The 19,633-nt window shown below is 34.9% G+C and overlaps 1 protein-coding gene across 1 annotated transcript; it reads right to left on the bottom strand.

The window, feature by feature from the left end:
* Nucleotides 1-65: 65 nt before the first annotated feature.
* On the bottom strand, nucleotides 66-17,607 carry LOC120430984 (feline leukemia virus subgroup C receptor-related protein 2). Its single transcript, XM_039596146.2, has 11 exons — nucleotides 16,962-17,607; nucleotides 8,085-8,948; nucleotides 7,721-7,835; nucleotides 7,470-7,572; nucleotides 6,157-6,381; nucleotides 4,069-4,210; nucleotides 3,817-4,007; nucleotides 3,377-3,501; nucleotides 3,121-3,231; nucleotides 2,882-3,056; nucleotides 66-2,800 (listed from the first exon to the last, which is right to left on the bottom strand). The coding sequence occupies exons 2-11, from the start codon at nucleotides 8,221-8,223 to the stop codon at nucleotides 2,705-2,707; spliced, it is 1,422 nt and encodes a 473-aa protein (XP_039452080.1). The 5' UTR covers nucleotides 8,224-8,948; nucleotides 16,962-17,607; the 3' UTR covers nucleotides 66-2,704.
* Between the last annotated feature and the right edge of the window lie 2,026 nt (nucleotides 17,608-19,633).

The raw sequence follows: 19,633 nt of genomic DNA, 5'->3' as shown, positions 1-19,633 counted from the left end.
TTCAGAGAAAGATGACGTTCAGGTTAAATAATTAAAGTTTCTTTCAAATTAATTAAAACCAATAATACCGTGAAATGAGTTTTAAATTTTATTTGTATTGCTCATGCGAAGAATTTCACGTTTACTTGTTGTTTGATATTGTTATCTTGTTTCAATGGGATTGTGTTATATGTGTAGCTTTTATTCAGTTTCCAACCTGATTTTACTATTGTGAGAAATTTCACACACATACAGCTATGCTTCAGTATTTAAACTCTCAAGCTCAAAGATGGTTGTACCCTTGTGAACTGCAATTTAAGTTGGTTAACATGGAATTCTCAAATCGACTAAGATATGTCGGAATTTAAGGAAAAAGGTACAACCGACGTTTCAGCTTATGAGTTTATGTGTTAAAACACTGCATTATTTGGATTGTAACAGTCACTCAAGCATAAGAACTGGACATTTGCCTAGAATCCAAGTGATTTAGTATTAAGACATGACCTCTGAATCTATTTGATGATATTTTGTCCATGCAAAAAAAAGTGAAGCGTGGTTATAGCGGAACCCTAATATTTCTTTAAAAATCACCTTCGCGTTTATGGATGGCAACTACCGGTGTTTTTTTTTCTTCTCAGCTATGCATTTTTGTTATGTTGTTTTTTTTTTATTGTCGCTCGATTACATTAATTCAGTTTCTACTCTCGTTCTAGTTTAAACACTATTTTGGTAAACACATTCGTTATCTAAAATATTTTTGGCATTTGTTTCTTTGTTTGAGTGGGTGTATTGGATGTGTGCAGTTTCGGTGTAGGGAATTGTAATTCTACCAATTGGCTTTAAAATTTTACTCACAACTTTCCGACTAGATAATTCCACTTGTAACGAGCGCTTATTCATAATGTTATTTTATGTTATTTTTATCTAAATTCTAAGTCTTTTTGTTTTTTGTTTGTGTTATTAACTCTCAGTTGAATAAATACCAAGCATCATCTAAAGGTATTGCATGTATTGTCATTGGATAGGTTGGATATTGTTGTCACCCTTTTTCAACATCATCAGATGAAGCAGTGTAAAAAAAATGTTTTATTGCACTCGTCTAAGGGATTGCACAATATAATGTAGTTTCAAAACTGCATCAATATAATTTGCATCTTTTTATATCAGCAGAACGAGTAAGAGTGACATTATATAAACATAAATGGGTTGTTTTAGACATATTTTGGCTTTTATTGTCATTTTACTCTATATTAGGTAGGGGGAGAGGGGGTAATATGCACCCCCGGGGCAAAATGCACCCCCTGCTTTTCTCCGTATTTGGAAGAATTTTCCGGGGAAAAAATCATAGAAATTGGAAGCTTAACATTGCTAAACCATGCTGGAAAAAATTGAGCATCGCAGTATAGAAACAGCTCAAGTTATTTGCAAAACTTTAAAATGTTGTGTTTTCATCTAATTTTCATTGAACCTTCATTATGATTTTTGGACAATATAAAAAGCATTTATTGATATTGTAAGTGTTGAGGTATATAGTTTTTGCCATAATCTTCATTATTCTGTAGATAGATGAGTCCAAAAACAATAAAAAAATGCATTTTTAATTAAATTTTCTGCAAAAAGCGTGGTCGGGGCAAAATGCACCGCTGGGAAGCTCCTTTGTAAAAACAGCGGTGTCATCTAGTGGTGACTAGTGAAAACTGTTTTTAACCCGGTGCATTTTGCCCCATGTTGTGGTGCATTTTGCCCCGTTGTTGTAGTGCATTTTGCCCCAATGTTGCGGTGCATATTGCCCCGCATGGATGTTTGAAATGAATCAAAAATGTTTTTAGAAATTTGATATTTTCGAACAATTTTGAGGTTTTGTAAGACTTTTTTCACATGGATGACGATGAATAATAGTTGTTTTAGAACATCGAACAAAATTCTTCCAAAGTAATGCTGTAAAGGCTGAGAAATCACAGTTTTCCCTTAGGGGGTGCATATTACCCCCTCACCCCCTATCTGGTTGGGGAGGTTTTCTCGTTCAATCGACTACTTGAATACAAATCTAGCACGTTCATTTTACAATTTAACAAGTTATCACAGCTAATACTAACTATTGTACTTTGTATTACTAATCTAGCAACAAACTTACCCTAAAATACTTTTCCACTTTCATGGTGATAATATATTTTATCATACAGTTAATTGCTTTCAACTTGTGTTCAGCATAGTGATTCAAATGATAAAGATTTTTCATGTGGTTTTCATCACAAAATACCAATTTATAAATATTTATTAATTCTTCAAAGTTCAAAGCAATCAATGTGATGCAATTTAAAATCTGGTGGTACCGAATGTTAAAGTTTTATTTAATTGACTGTCTCACTTCAACTCGCTTTCTCTGCGCCATTGTAAATATGTGCACAGAATATAGGATATATGGCATTCAGGCACATTCCAGCGGAGAGGTGCCGACTAATTAATTTTAGGTTTGAGTTTGAATCCTTTTTCTCGGTTCATCCTATTTGAACAGGTTTCAGGGTGTGTGGAATTTGTTAATGTTGTTAATCTAAACTTTTGATTAATAAACTTATAAAATATATATAAAAACTAGTCATATTTTCTAAACAACAGTTTATCCTTTCTTTATACTCGCACTTTAAAAACCCAATCTCGAAATGCAACGAGTTTTAAACAAATTTTTCCTAAAATTAGCATTTTGCTGAAATTTGGAGCGAATTTTTTAGGCATTTGGATTCTGGGCCGCTTGGCGGCGTAAATCAGATCGAATGATTGCCGTAACAACCGATCCAACTAATAACATCACAGCCATTGTCACCTGTAATAGTTGCATGATATGCAAAAAAAAAGTGAATTGAAATACTGTGTAAAAATTCCATCAACTTGATTTTTAACTTACGTTAGCAACTATGTCTCCACTACTATTGAGAATCTCTGAATAAGCCATGGTAAATGCGATACCAAAAACTTGAGCTGCAGCATTCAAGAGACCTGTAGATGTGCCTTCCGGTTCCGGGTAGGTCAACTCAGCGGCAAATTCAAAGCCCACCGGAAGATATCCAGTCATGAAGAAACTACGTGTAAATGATCATTGCGTTGATTAAAAAATATAACATTTTGATTCTTAAGTCTACATACCCCAGTAATGCTGATGTGATGTAGACAACTGAGATGTGTCCGATGGACAGGGTGAAGGTATAAATCCACATCCCAATCATGGTGAAAATGTAAACAGCCAACGTTGTCTCCCTATTGAGGAAAATATATCAAAATATTCATTTTTAACATTGATATCGTTTAAACGAGAATGCCCTACAAACGCCTCATCTTAACAGAGGAAACCGAACAATAAAAGCTTTTACTCAATGTCCAAACGAGTTCTTCTATAACTTACTTGAATCGATGGGTCTTATCAAGCACGATTCCACAAGCAACGGAACCCAGCATACCGGCAAAAACAATACAAACACCGATTCGACCGGCATCCACCTCGTGTCCAGGATAATGAGTAAGCACGATCTTGATGACAATAAGAGGGAAATAAAATGGAGTGATAATAATATTGGATGATATTCGTAGAGAATAAATAAACTTTTTTAGTTATTATGAAAATAAATATGTTGTCAATACAAACTGAACCGGCTCCGTTGAATTGAATCAAAAACGCTTTCAAAGGTAAAGGGTCCCTCTTTTGATAGCTATAATCGCCTTAGAGCATGGCAATTTGAAGGGCTGACATTAACATGGAGCACGTCTCCACATCAAGTGGCAGACCAAGCGCAAAATTAGACGGAGGGAGCATAATTATACCCGACCTTTAATTGAGTTACTAACCTGATTCAGAAGGGTTGAGATAGCGTAGAATACACCAACGTTCATTCCGTACGAAATGAGTAGGAGAACGTAGTTTCGGTTTAGCAACAATCGTTTGATGGAATGAATAAATGGTGACGACTGAAGGGGATTAGGTGTCTGCGTTGCCTCCTGGGCTGCCGACGGAGGAGTTGGTGGTGCCGCCTTAAAAACTGTTGGAAATGTTTTTTTTTTGTTTTTCTTCTGCCATTGATATGAAGTTGTGATACTTACAGACAAGCACCAAAATTACAAGCAAACTTGTAAATCCTGCTACGATGTAAAACATAACTCGAAGGTCATCACCAATAAGATTCAAATCATCGTGGTTCTGGACCAACATGGGTGGCACCAAAAAGCCAACGGCAATTCCAAGCTATAACAATGAAGCAAAAAAAATGTAAGTCCACCATACGAAAAATATGATTGTATTGATCAAATTTATTATTGATCAATCAAATTTCAAACAAAACGGTTAAAAACAATTACACTGTCAACCACCTTTTTTTTGTTGGAATGTCCTTTCCCCTCCTACACTTCGAGTGACTGTTAATAAATTATTCACCATGTGTCAGCCACACGTTCATCACGGGTACCGGTGGCTGTCCAGCTGATGCTGTTGTAATTCGCTGCCATCAGCACGACCCCGCAGTTAGAGGAAAATTCAGCCACACTTTCAACACTACCCTGGGCTTGACCTCCCACCTTCAGCACAGCTGTGACTTTTTCAATTAAAACGGCACCGAGTGGTTGGATGGACATTTGTTATGTCATATATGAACTTTTTGGATTTTTGATTTTTTTGAACTCGGAAAATAGACTTTTAGCAACAAAAAAAGATTTATATACTTAAAGTATGTAACGTCAATTAAAAGCCCTAGTAGAAAAGATATTTTCGGGGGCCTACCCTTAAAGATGTACCAGCAAGATGAACGGTCGCACTTATTATTTGAGTTTTAGCGAGCGACGGCAAAAAGTAAGAGCTCTCAAACATTTTAAAAGCGCAAACATCATCCTCTTGAGAAAGATTTAATCGAGTGAACATTTTAATTGTAACACTTTGCCAGCTTTTCTCCCGACGGAGCAATAAAGTTAATCGTCCTCGTTCATCCTGTGCTGATTTTCCCACAATTTCCACAGCGTCCGCAGGAAGTACTCACCACGGGGTTCGTGATCTGCTTGCAAAATGACTTTGCCTTTCCTTCTTCACGCTAGTTATAATCTGCACCATCATCTATTTTTTTTTCTCGCGAGTTTTACTTGTTGGATAGGAAATTAGCTTTTTGGTAACAAGATATTTTGTAGTAAGTTGAACGTTCCTACGATATTCATAACTTTCAATTTTTCATTTAACAAAACCATTTAATAAATTTGTTTGTTTAGACCTTTTGGTAAGAAACTAGTAAAATAATTAAATGATTCATTATAAATTTTCATTCCAACCACCATTACATCTTTTCGTGAACACTTTTTCATTACTTCAATCTTTAACAGAATTATAAAGCATTTTAAAAAATGTCACTTATTTTTCTTCCAAAATTACTCGCAAATAAGCTCCACAGACAGTGTTGCACTAAAGAGGACAATGAAAAATTGCTCAATAAAAACATAATTGAATCGATAAATTATCTCCTAGCTTCTAGCACAGCATCGTAATGATTGGTGCTTCAAGCTAAAGAGTCTGCCGTGGAATCTGATTTAGAAAATGACGAAATGAAGCAGTGTTGGAAGAAGCAAAATATTAGCTTTGATGTCGTTTGTGAAGCTATTTTTTCCTTCTTTTTACTTGAGACGGAATAAAAAAATGAAATATGTTATAAAATTAGAATAAATATAAGATGAAAACAACAAAGTTTAATTTCAAAAAACATCAGGCAAAGAAAATTATTATCAAAGGAAGTTTTCGAAGTTAACAACATTGATTGATTTGCGTGTTTCATGTAGTCATATTTTGCACATGTCACACGACCTGTTTCATTCGTGACAATCTCCATCGCTGAAAGTCACCATAAATTCACGAGTTGAAGCATTAAAATTCGTTCCGTGCGTGTCAGTCAAAGCGAACGTCGAGGCCTGATCGGTGAGGTGGTGTCATTTGGTAAAATGGGCTTTTAGGATTTGCCGGGGACGGAAATTGAAAAAATCCAATTGCTGCCGGTGTTGGTGGGCCCAAAACGGTAATAAATCACGAAAGTCGCGATTGAAGCTGTGGTGCAAATTTTTCTCGTTTGAGTGAACTTTTTCTCGGCGGCCGGCGTACCCTGACAATCTTTGAGCTGTATGGCATGATTTCAATTTGGGCTGAATGCGGTAGGTACTTGCCTGATTGCCGAAAACGCCGATACTGCAAGCTGACGATACTTGGTCTGGTCCGAACCAAACGGCAGCAACCTTGGCCGGCAGTGACAGGATAAACACTTGGGACGCCGCAACGATCGACTGGCCGATGAAACCGACCCAAAACAAATCGGGTTGAACGGAAAAACATTTTATCCATGCTCCTAGGCATGTGCCCAACACTCCGCTGATTGCAGCTATACGCAGACCCTGTGGAATAACCAAAAAGATATTTGTAACGCAAGATGATTATTACAGTTTTGGATAATTCATTACTAAATTTAAATAATGATGACGATCATTCAGATTCTGAAATTGTTATTATCCTAAAAAATACCTTAGGCAACTTGGTTATAAACTCAAGCTAAACCACTTTATATCAGAATTATTGTCTGCCTTTTGCCTTGCCTAGAGTGCAAGAGAAAATACGTTTCCTCATTTATTTCAACGAGATAATGTGACAGAGAACGTGTAGGGAGAATAAATTCGTTATCAGTCTGAGTTTAGTGTTGTGCCCTGGGTTTCTAGGCCGTTTATTTGGCCGTTGTCATGAGTTATGTTGTGCAGAATATAACGAATCTGAGGTGTAGTATGTATGAATGTAATTTAAATCAAGCCATTCTGGATTGTTAGTGATAGCATCTAGTTAAAAAAGGCAATGCCAAAAGCTTTTTAAAAAATCAGTTCTTTTATTGGAGTTCAACGTTTGTTGATAGCATAATTACAATCCTCATAGGTGAAAATTCAGCAAAACCGTTTAAGTGCATCAATTTGCGGTACAATAACCCAGAGCACATAATGGATGCTGCTTGTCACTATTCCCATCCCCGCGCTGTCGTCTACACGGTAGTGCGTTTTATAATTGATTTTGCGGATTTCCCGCCCATCCTAAACCATCGTTTGTCGTGCTATTCAATGGAGGATACGAGATTCCGCATGGTGCACATTGCACACCCCCCACTAAATAAAGCCCCAAGTTCAAACGCACCGCCCTGGGTTCCGGCTTGATTGAATCTCGCCAAAGTGTTCACGTCCTAAACAGAGCTAGGATAGCAAATGCAGGGACCGGTCTTCCATAAACCTTGTTTTGCTCTTATCACGGTGTCCAGTCACACAAAATCAATGAATTATGCGGTCGGCACGTTCCGCCTCTTCATTCAATGCTTTTCCTATTTAGTAATGAACCAGCGACCATGGAGATGGTGCACATTTCAATCGTCTAGAAATGCTCAGTATACAATTTGGTTTTGTGTTTTCACATTGACAATTGAACCAGATTGGACGATGGTGTAACTTACCAGTTTATCTAATATCCAGCTTGCAGGGAAAATTAATGGAATGTAGAGTATCATGAAGATCATTGACGTCCAGTCCACCCATGTGCTGCTTATGTTATAATATCTGCGTTTTTTTTTATTGGGAGAAATAAAGCAAAAAATAGTTGTAATGCATCGTATCCATTTTACTTTGGAATCATCTAGAATCTAGCACAGCACATCACATATAATATCAACCTAGATTAACCTTCAGTGGCTCAGATCCGACTCACCTTTGAACTATATTCGCTATAATACTGTACTGGATCCACTGGAGCGCATTCGAGGCGGAATACATTACGAAAATTGCCAGCACCAGCCATCGTCGCTTGTACATCTTGAATTCCCCTGTTTCCGGTCCAGATTCGACATGGTCAGTGGAATACCCATCCAATATTTCGTGGTTAGGTCAACGATAGTAGGGCAAAGCAGAGAAAAAAACGGAAGGAAGGAACATTTGTGAGCAAAATGGTTCCAATTTAATGGGACTTTCGATTGATTAAAAAAAACCATCCACTTTAATCGAATGGGTTACTTGATACTAAAAAGAATGATTTAAGTTTTGAAGAAAACACAGCATTTTGAGCCCTAACTTACCCGGTGGCAGCGCGGGCTTGTCCAGCGTTGCGTTTGATCCATTGATGGGTGGCTTTATCAGATCGGAGGATTTGCTGCCGGGCATGTATGCATCGGCAACTACCGTCACTTCTGGTACGCTCGAGTGCTTTAGATCCATTGTGTTTGAGTGCTTATGGAAGCTGTCGGTTGAGCCGAACGAAAGAGAGCTTTTGAAAATCTTTTGTCCAAGTGTGACCAAAACTGAGCGTCGGAGGCTTTTGTTTTTGTGTGTGGTATAGTGGAAAGAAGTAGTTTTTCTTGTCACCAAAGAAAATTCTTTCGTTAATATCTACTCGCTATAAGGTACTAATATTATTGTCATTATTGTCTACTCTGGTTGGGTTGCAATTTTACTCCACAATTTTCCTCAATCGGAAAAAAATTAAATTATCCCAGCACGTTTCGAGTGCATCGATTTTGGACTTCTGCTTATTGCTCCAAAAATAGATTCATAATCGATTGACGCTGCATCATTGTGATGATCTCGTTGCTTATTCCATTTCATTTGTTGTCTCCATCGTTATGTTCCAATTTCAATCACATTAAGTATTTATAAAAAAAAAAGTGCAAAAAATATTGATTTTGGCTTCAAGAAATTCCAAGCAACTGGTAGAATTACTCTTTGAAATCCCTTCTTCTTGACTACCAAGCTGGGATGCACAGGAACGATAACACTAATAGAAGTAGTGGGATATTTTTCCGTTGCTTTTGAAAGCTTTATGTACTGTTAGGTATTGGATTGTGAACGTGAAAATTGCAAGCCGGAGGGCTATGTGACATTCTTAGCATGTTCCGTTCTTGCAATGTAAAGCTTCCGTGCGCTGATGCAGGACTTGTTACGTGCTGAAAGAAGATAAAAGTAAAGGTACGATTTATTACCATGCCTAATGTACTGTAAAAAATATTCTTTTGTTAAGAATTAATGATTTTAAAATAAAATGATTGTCATCTTTTAGTAATGGGTGACATTACTAGATTGATGAGTATCAAAAACAGATTCTTTCTTCCAAATTTACAAGGACACTGGAATTCGGGGACGTAAACCGATGAAGTTGTTTTCTTCTGCTTGCATTCTCGGAAAAACAATTTAATTTTAAATAGTCTAACTTTGTTGATAGTCTTTAAAGGGTTGAATCAAAAGTTTTATCGACATTTCCCTTCGCTTTAAAAGTACAAAAAATGCCTGAGACGAAAATCTCGGTTCATTTAGCTCTGGTTGATGTGCACCGTTTAAATGCATTCGTAGAAAAACATATTTTATAAAAGGATCGCCGTTCCAATCGTAACAATTTAAAACCGCCTGTGAGCATTTATCGTCAGCTGGACAAATTTTACGCATGGATTAATGGTCGGAAATGGAAATAATTGAAACGAAAATAATTGCATCGCAGCTATTAGTGTATTCCAACGATTTCTTTAATTAAATTGAAAAGCAATTTGAAAAAGATGTCGTCAAAACAAAAACTTGATACAGGTATCCCAACCACTCGGCCCACCCACCAACATGGAACATTGTTTTGAGTTGGCCTGAAAATAACGCAAAATTTTTGATAACTTGATTAGACTATTCCCTAGCTATTTTTTTTAATTAAAAATTAAACTATAAACACTGATCATCAACTGCTGCAATACACTTCCTCACTTTTAGATTTTTTTTAACTTCCCAAAATTATGAAACAGTCATTTAACCATAACGAATCTTAAATGTTATTGGCGTTTAATTTTTTCCGTCTAAAACAAACGCGAGTTTCTTTACGGTTTTTTATAGTAGGTATCTATTCTAGCAAATCGTCACCGTCGTGCTAACTTGTCTCACGTGCATTTTAGGCCAAATTGAGTTAAGAACGCCATTTTGTGCAGCTCACAATTCCTCACCTTTTGAACTTCACAAATTCTCAATATTCGATTTCAATCCTGAGATATTCAATAAAAACCAAAAAAACTCCGTGCATTGTTGTCACTCTACATATTAAAGAAGTTTCAATCTCGTCGTGCTATTCTGTCACTCCCTGAAAATTGATGTAAGTGCGACAACTGGCCAAAGGGATTTCTGGTCAGAACGCGTTTGACGCACGTACAAATTAGACTACCGTAAACATTTGTAATTATAACTCGGATCTCCAGCAACCTACTTCAACCAAACTTCGGGACAATGCACAGAATGGTCACCCAAACAAAACGTGTTTGTTATTGTTTACATTGCGTGCTCTAGTTTTTGTATATTCATGGTCTAATATTAAAACGCGTTTTTCTCGGAACGTCGAAATGGCGGGTGCGACAAGATAGCACGACAGCGTCGAAATAACATTCTACATAAATAGTACAATTTGAACAATTGTAATGTCGTCGTAGAAGTGTCTGTTGAAATCGAACATAAGTTATTCACAGGAGCAATTGAAAAAAAAAAACAGTGAAAGGCTTTAATTTAAAAGGGTTGTCAAATCAATATGTGAATTCAAATTAAATTTTATGTCGATATTGTATGACAAATTGAGCTAAAACGGATTCTTGAAATGATTCGCCAAATTTTTAAACTTGAAATCAAATAGTTTCGTATTTTTTTGCAAGAATAAGCCCCAAAAGTGCAGCCATGACGATGAAAAAACTTTTAAGCCTCGTCGTTGACACACAGTTTCATTCTGCACCTACAAATCCCAACAGTGCTTATTTAAGTCCAGACACGTTTTGTGTGGGGTGGTTGTTATTGCAAGGCCAAAGCGGATGGGTCGTTGAAACTGAAGCTTTTCGTTCTACAACTGCTCTGATTCTAGTACAGTGGGTTTCATCATCATATAAAAGAAAATTGAAACAAATAACCGATAATTTTGAAACATGCAAAATTATGAAGAATTAAAAATAGGCCGTCGGTTTGAATTATTTATGGAAAAAAATATTATTATAAAAATAAATTCAAAATTTCTACAGCCAGTCATTCAGTGCAATCAAAAGAATACAATTCAATTTACGGATTACAACTTCAAATTAAGATAAATTGTAAGACTGATCGTTACTTTATTAGGACTATTAGTTGTAAACTAAAAAATATGCAAACTCGTCCAACATAAATTTATTTTTCTTCATACAATTTACCAAGAACATAATTTAAAATACAATCAGCTGAATAATGTATTTAAGCAACAACTCATTGATGTAGAAGAAAACAAGTGAGCAACTCTCTACGAAATCGGCCGATTTCAACCATTTTTATTTTTTGTATTTTTTGATTTGGCTCAAACTTTGTGGGGGCCTTCCTTATGACCAAATAAGCTTTTTTGTGTCATTGGTTCACCCATACAAGTCTCCATACAATTTTGGCAGCTGTCCATACAAAAATGGTATGTAAATATTCAAACAGCTGTAACTTTTGAGTGAATTTTCTGATCAATTTGGTGTCTTCGGCAAAGTTGTAGGTATTGTTGAGGACTTTTGAGAAAAAAATAGGTACACGGAAAAAAAAAATTGCAGATTTTTTTATCAACTTTTTTTTCACTAAAACTCAATTTCCCAAAATACGTATTTTTTGATTTTCGAGATTTTTTGATATGTTTTAGGGGACAAAAATCCGCAACTTTTGAGCCATAGAGAAACATGGTCAAAAAATCTGCCGCCGAGTTATGAATTTTTGAAAAAATAGTGATTTTTGGAAAAAATCGAAGTTTCATGCAAAAACAAATTTGACATTATTTTTTAATGCAAAATTGAATTTGCAATCGAAAAGTACTTTACAGATTTTTTGATTAAGGGCTCCGTTTTCAAGATATAGCCACCAAAAGTTTGATTTTAGCGAAATATTTGCAGTTTTTCAATTTTTAAAAATAGTGACCATGAGTGACCATTTCTAAAAATATTTTTTTTGAAAAGTTCAGAAAATTTGCTATAAAATTGTCTAAGAGACATTGAAGATTGGACCTCTGGTTGCTGAGATACAGCGGCTTAAAGAAAAAGAAACACGAAAATTGAAGTTTTCTAAGTCTCACCCAAACAGCCCACCATTTTCTAATGACGATATCTCAGCAATTAATGGTCCGATTTTCAATGTTAATACATGAAACATTCGTGAAATTTTCCGATCTTTTCGAAAAAAATATTTTGAAAATTTTTAAATCTAGACTAGCATTTTAAATGGGCGTAATATTCAATATTTGGCCCTTTTCAAATGTTAGTCTTGATTTAAAAAATTTCAAAATATTTTTTTCGAAAAGATCGGAAAATTTCACGAATGTTTCATGTATTAACATTGAAAATCGGACCATTAGTTGCTGAGATATCGTCATTAGAAAATGGTGGGCTGTTTGGGTGAGACTTAGAAAACTTCAATTTTCGTGTTTCTTTTTCTTTAAGCCGCTGTATCTCAGCAACCAGAGGTCCAATCTTCAATGTCTCTTAGACAATTTTATAGCAAATTTTCTGAACTTTTCAAAAAAAATATTTTTAGAAATGGTCACTCATGGTCACTATTTTTAAAAATTGAAAAACTGCAAATATTTCGCTAAAATCAAACTTTCGGTGGCTATATCTTGAAAACGGAGCCCTTAATCAAAAAATCTGTGAAGTACTTTTCGATTGCAAATTCAATTTTGCATTAAAAAATAATGTCAAATTTGTTTTTGCATGAAACTTCGATTTTTTCCAAAAATCACTATTTTTTCAAAAATTCATAACTCGGCGGCAGATTTTTTGACCATGTTTCTCTATGGCTCAAAAGTTGCGGATTTTTGTCCCCTAAAACATATCAAAAAATCTCAAAAATCAAAAAATACGTATTTTGGGAAATTGAGTTTTAGTGAAAAAAAAGTTGATAAAAAAATCTGCAAATTTTTTTTTCCGTGTACCTATTTTTTTCTCAAAAGTCCTCAACAATACCTACAACTTTGCCGAAGACACCAAATTGATCAGAAAATTCACTCAAAAGTTACAGCTGTTTGAATATTTACATACCATTTTTGTATGGACAGCTGCCAAAATTGTATGGAGACTTGTATGGGTGAACCAATGACACAAAACAGCATATTTGGTCATAAGGAAGGCCCCCACAAAGTTTGAGCCAAATCAAAAAATACAAATAAAATCCATTTCCGGTTTTGGTAGAGAATTGCTCAAGTGCATATTCAATGTATCACCAAACAAACTAGAACCTCCAATTCATTCAACAATAGCGTGACTGTCCTAAAATACGCCACTTCTCACGGTTCCCTGTTTTGCTCTGCACGAGGGGAATCATGGTAAATTGCATACAATATATTTGACTGGGGGCAAAAATAGAACAAACCATTCCGTTTTTATTTTGTTTAAAGTTTATTCCTAAGCAGTCTCGATTGGATCAAATTAAGAGCGTTTTGTTTTGATAAGAAACAGTTTTCTCAGAGATAATCATCAAGCAGTGAAATTTAATATTACACTGTAATCATTTGTGACACTATTGTATGTTTTCATCATCTAAGTAGTTTTCTAGAATTTCGCATATTATTTGATTTAAGCTTTGCCCAATGATTTTGAATGTACAAAATTTAATAAAACATGTTGCTTAATTGTTTTTTTCACAGTAAACAGTTCAAAGTGTACACTTAATCAACCAGACCTTTAGCGCCAAGATTTATGTTACAGCTATTTTACTATCTTCAAAACTACCGGAACTATCGATATGATATTTTATTAATCTGTATACAAAATAATTTAAAACAAAGTTTGACTAATTCTACAATCAAGTTGTTGCAGGATTGAGTCCGTAAGTTTGTCAATTTTGGAATAAGAAGACAACAACTTAAACAAAAAAATCCATGGTAAATGTTGTCAACATAGCGTTTTTGTAATAAAAAGGTTGTTAGGCAATTAAGCAATATATTTTTTTCTACGAGTTTTTTTTCTGAATGCTCCTGCAATTTTATTCTAAACACAACACACAACACAGTAAATCTCTGCTCGAGATAAAAAATTTCGAGTATTCTAAATATTTTCATCCATAGAAATTTACATGTCACACACACAAAAAAAACTCTTAAAAAATTCTACTTTTTAATGCATATTTGAGCCATTGCAAATATTTTTCTTCAAAATCTGCCCGAAAAATCAAAAGGGAAAATAGGTTTATGATATTCCTGAAAAAATGATTATAACATTTAGAATGCTCGGACTGGTTTTAAAATGTTAATTTTTTTTGTGAAATTCCGATGTACGTAGAGGGTGACGAGCGGGAAATCGGCCATTTTTGAACCTCTCGATTCCCGGGAAATTTGGTCGAGACTCCCGGGAATTTTGATACTTATTGATATTGAAGCAAAAAATTGAAAATCCAATCCGTGACATAAGAAAAGTTAAATTCAATACATAAAAAAAAACTTATATGGCCATTTCAATTTCACCAAGGCAAGCAAATTCAGAACGTGTGAAATTGTGAATTGATAATTGATGATCCCAAAATTAACCTAAAAAATAGCAGTCACAGCTTTGAAATGAAAAACCAAGGCAGTTAAAATTAATAGAATTCTCTTCGTCAATGTTATTTCAAAATTTGGAGGCAAGTAATATTCAATTTCGAAAGGCACTCACAATAAATTGTAATGCTCTGGCATTTTTCATATTTTTTAGGAACGCAAATTTTTGATCATCAGTTCAGTTTTTCTTGTAATTGTAAATATTCATTACTGCTAATTTAAAGTTGAGAACGAAAAATCTTTTAAATGTTTCAACAACTTTCAGGCTGAGAAAATACGGAATTTCAATCGTTTTTTTTTTTTCAATTTTAGTAATCTCAGGAAAAATCATTCAGTGTAGAATCGATAAAAATCAGTGCAAGTTTAGTGCACCCTTGAATAGCAGATTTGGAATGCTTTTTCAACAAGTAGAAGGTGTTCATAATATAAAACTGAAGAAATGCTATAAACTGGTTATAAATTAGTGTAATTCTTTAAAAAATTTGCCAACAAATAAAAAATTTAGCTAAAGAAATAAATTTCCCGGGTCCCGGGATTTACCGGGAAATTGCAAAGTTCAACTCTCGATTCCCGGGAAATTGAATATCTCGAGAATCGTCACCCTCTAGATGTACGGTACCACTAAAAGTTTTATTTTCGAGAAAAAAATAATTTGAACTTGAAAACATCTGGACTAATAAAAATGTATTTTAAAACATGTTTTGCATCCAAACATTGAAACCGTAACATTTAATTTTTTTTTTGCCCTCATCTCGACTTTAGTCAGAGTAGAGAGACTTAAAAAAAAATATATGCAACGGTAGTGAATACGATTTTTATAAAAACCGAATTAGCATGTTTTTATTTTAAATCTAATAATACAACATGAGCTATTGCACAGGATGATAAAATTTTGTTTGCAAAATACTGAAACAACGGTCGAAAACAATTTGCTTAATTTTTTAATGAACCAATTAAATCAGATCCTTTTAACATCGTTATCGTTGTTGATGGCCTATATAAGCCATTTTTGTGTTTATGGAGCCAATTGTACTCGAAAATAATATTTAAGAAGGGCGTAAGTCATTAAAATATTTGTGTATTTTGTAATTTAAAAATATATGTATCTCGAAGTCCAAATGACAAACTTGTAGGAAATTGGACGGGCTTTCTATAAAAACACACAGAATTAGAAATACATGCCGCTTCTATAAGATTTTATAATTTTAAGTTTAAAAGTTATATGTTAAGATGTTACGAAAAGACTCACGTAAAATGCAGGATGGTAGTCTCTTCTAAAAAATACAAAAATCATTTACTAAAACTTTTTTTTTTTAAAGTGATCTAAATGTCAAAATTTTTAAAAACCGATAATGGGAATAAATTTCCTAGACAATTTTATACAAAAATCTCCATGTTGACCATTGTCCTATCTCCAATCTTTATGAAGATACAGCGGTTTTGAATATAAAAATGTTGAAAAATAGGTTTTTGGTGGTTTTTGGCAATTTCTATACGACAGTCTTGATTTTTCAGTCTCGTAAATATTTTTTAACGGAAAGCTCCAATTTCCCCTAAGTTTGTCTTTAAAATAAATAAAATTAATGAGGAAAATCAAAAAAACAAGAGAAGTAATGTATTTCGTATGACAAAAGTTGCTCAAAATGACCTTCTGACCAAGGGAATATAAATTGGGCAGTGGAGCATTTATGTGATCATAACTTGAAAACGGCTCTATTATTTTTTTCAAACGTCAAAAACCTGGGCAAACTATCTTTCATAATCTCAACTCAACTAAAATATATACTTAGAAAAATCACTAAGAGATTCAATGAGAGTTGTTTTGAAAGCATTGGCTCGTCTTATTTAAGCAAAATTAATTATTTGTGAGGAAATTTAAAGAAAAAGATTTTCGTGCATTTGTGAACAAGTTACATTTGGAAGAAAAAAAAGAAACATCGATATGACAGTATGACAAAGCCAAAGTAGCAGTGAAACCGGTTGTGCGAATGTCTAGGGGAAACCCAGCACTTTGTTGATTCCATACACAATTAATGAGTTGACGAACGACGAAAACAAAACAAAACCTATCAACACTCAAGTTCTTCTATACAACCTTGCCACACGGTTGTATTTACATGGGCATTCCGGGGTTAAACAAATAAAAAAACATGATTTATAACCTGCCCAAAACATGTAATTTTCACTAATTGATTGAATTTTAAAATTTCCAATATACTTATTCTACCCTTCGTGCCCCAATTGATCGTTCGAGTCCAAAACACGGATGGATTGAATAATGAGCCGAGTAAATCATAGTCAACCGTCAATCATTTAGCCTCATCATGTTTACTTGTTTCACAGTAGGAACGATAGTATTTTATAGCACTCATCTTTTTTTAGTTATTTGCTTTTTCAAAATATATATATAAAAAAACAATCATACCTTTGATTCAGTAGTTCCCAATTTGGTTGCTAGCGATCAAGTATCACATTTATTTAGATTTACACTATTCACCATGCTCTTCTTTTTCAGGTAATCTTATCTTCGACATGCGTTTAACTTGTTATCAAGTGACAATGTGGTTATTAGATTCACGCCACCCTCTTGATTGGTTGTAAGCACTCATTCGCCATTTGGAGGTGTATAAACCTTTATTAGCAGGCAGGCATGACAATCAGCCCAGACGAGGGCTCTTATCAGCGGAAAATATAATGTAATCACACCAATTTCAAACGATTCACTTTCAGAATTCACCGTCACTACTTATCCAGCCAATAACTCGCAGCTCAAAAGTATGCCGACGGTCGACACTTTACGACCACTTTCAAATCACCACGAGCGAATGCTCATTTTGTTTAAAAATACAGTTTTATTTTGCAATTGATGGTACAGCAAGCGATAGTGAAGACAAAGCAAAGTTGCAAACACGTGCAGCTAGCAGAACGGTTGGAACACGAATGACGGCTCGGTCCGGAATAGGTCTGCTCGAGCTTGCCTCACACTGTTGGTTAGAAAATCCTTGAAAGTGCTGGCTGGATGCTGCTGCGGGAACCGACGTTGGAGAGCACAAACGAAGAGCGTCCAAGCTCCAGCAAGCTACACGACCGAATGTTTTGATCGTTCTTATCAAGCCAGTGTTCCCAGCTGAAATGCTGAAAGCACAGTTCGTTTTTGTTTGAGAGAAGCACACTCTCAAAAACGCTTCCAAGAAGAAAAAAACAATCATTAGTTTCAGAGATGTTTCACTCTCATGCCACACGATGTGAAAACATGTGCATTTCCATTCACGATTGTGGAAAACCAACACTTGTCTTGCTAATGAAGCAAAAATCGCCTGCACGATACTAAAACCACTTCAACTTCGACCAGCGAAAATCGGCCGAAAGTTAGACTAATGTTCCTCGCAAAACACACGCCTCAACAGGCTCCACTCTTGTTATTTTGTTGTGCCCTATCAGCATACCTGCAACTATAAGGAATTTGAGCTTAGTCGTGTGTTTCGAGATTTGCATTTTTTGAACCGGCTAGATTAAGTTTAAATTGCAAATATGCTGATATTTATTACTCATGTTGAAACATTTATCAAAAATAAAATACAAATTAAACATTATTTCAGCATTTTATTGAAGCATTCTGGTCACATGGTTTGATGCTGGAAGACAAAATGTAGTCATGCGCATATAGCAACTCTCATTTTGTTGCTGTCGTCATCATCATCCCCAACATTACCTCTCCCAATCTCTTGGATATTAACCATGAAATTCGTTCCCATCCGATTTCACCGAGCTTACGCTCCTAACCAATGTATCTTTTGCCTTCTTGACCAGCACCGCATAAACTCACGTGCTTTACACAAACATTGCACCCCAATCACCCAAATTCACCCTCAAGCCCGTCTTCCTTATCATTCAGACGATTGCCTGGCCGCCAGAGAGTCTAGTCTGGAAACTAGAGCGGATTACAAGCTTCTCCAGGCCAGGCTCGTCTTCTGGAGGAATGTCGCGACCAGCTGCAGGTTTTGCATGCAGTTATTTTTACACTCCTTCGTTTTTTTACGGGACAACGGAGTTGACGTTATTGCCTTTCATGGCTCCCTTATTTGCCCACTATAGCTATAACAAAAGCAAAGGCTGTGTTCGAATGTATGGCTTTGGGTTGTTAGTACAGTAGACGTTATGCACACTCAAGATGAGGAGAACAACATCAAACGTGGTTAATGTTTCTTGAGAGAGTCGTTAATTTGTCCTCAAATAAAGTGGCAATTAATTTAAAACACCCATAACTTTGAGAAGATAGATATCATTTGAAAAATGGAACATAAATAGACATAAGTAGATTTTTTCAAATAACGCTGTCAGTATTTAAAATGTAAGATCGTCAAAACATAAACACACTCAATTTAGCTTAAACTTTGTAGGAACCTTCCCAAAGGCAATACAAAAATCCATTTTATGATAATTAAATCCCAAAAAAGGAATCGATAAAATTACATGGTTACCAATTTCAAAAACAAAAAGTTTTCATTATTTTCTGGACGTTTTTTTTTGCATGCATATTTTAATAAGTTGTTCATTAGAAAAACATAACTTTTATAAGGTTGGTGTATAGGTTCATCTATATTATTAAGTTTCTATTAGAAACTTATGAAAGTCATTTGCCTTTGGCAATGTCAACAACAAGCATCGCCGAGAAAATAGAATAAACGGTGATGCTTCTAGTGCTAGCAGTTTTACCTATTGAGTAGTCATCTCGTATTGTTTTAATGATAGCTTTTTCCCACGATATTATCATACTCAAGCTTCCCGTGATTAAATGGTTCGAGCTTTACCTTGTTATTTGAATTGCATATACTCCGGATGAAGAAAATAAAAATTTGTCATATTTTTATATTTTTAAAACACAATTTTTATATAAAAAAAAACTAAATCCTTTATACATCTCGATCAAACAAAACAAAAAAAAATACTTACAAAACTTTCTCATGATTTTAATCAAAATTGCTGAAATGAACAGGCAAATTCGAGGGAGGCAGAGCAACGATGATTTACTTCATTTTTCTCTCGATTGCTCGTCTAATTACACGTTTAGGCGAGACACGAAATGTACACAAATCT

Source organism: Culex pipiens, chromosome 3, assembly GCF_016801865.2.
Source record: "Culex pipiens pallens isolate TS chromosome 3, TS_CPP_V2, whole genome shotgun sequence".
Classification (NCBI taxonomy): domain Eukaryota; kingdom Metazoa; phylum Arthropoda; class Insecta; order Diptera; family Culicidae; genus Culex; species Culex pipiens.
The sequence above is the reverse complement of the archived record's forward strand: the minus strand, read 5'-3'. Positions and strand labels throughout refer to the sequence as shown.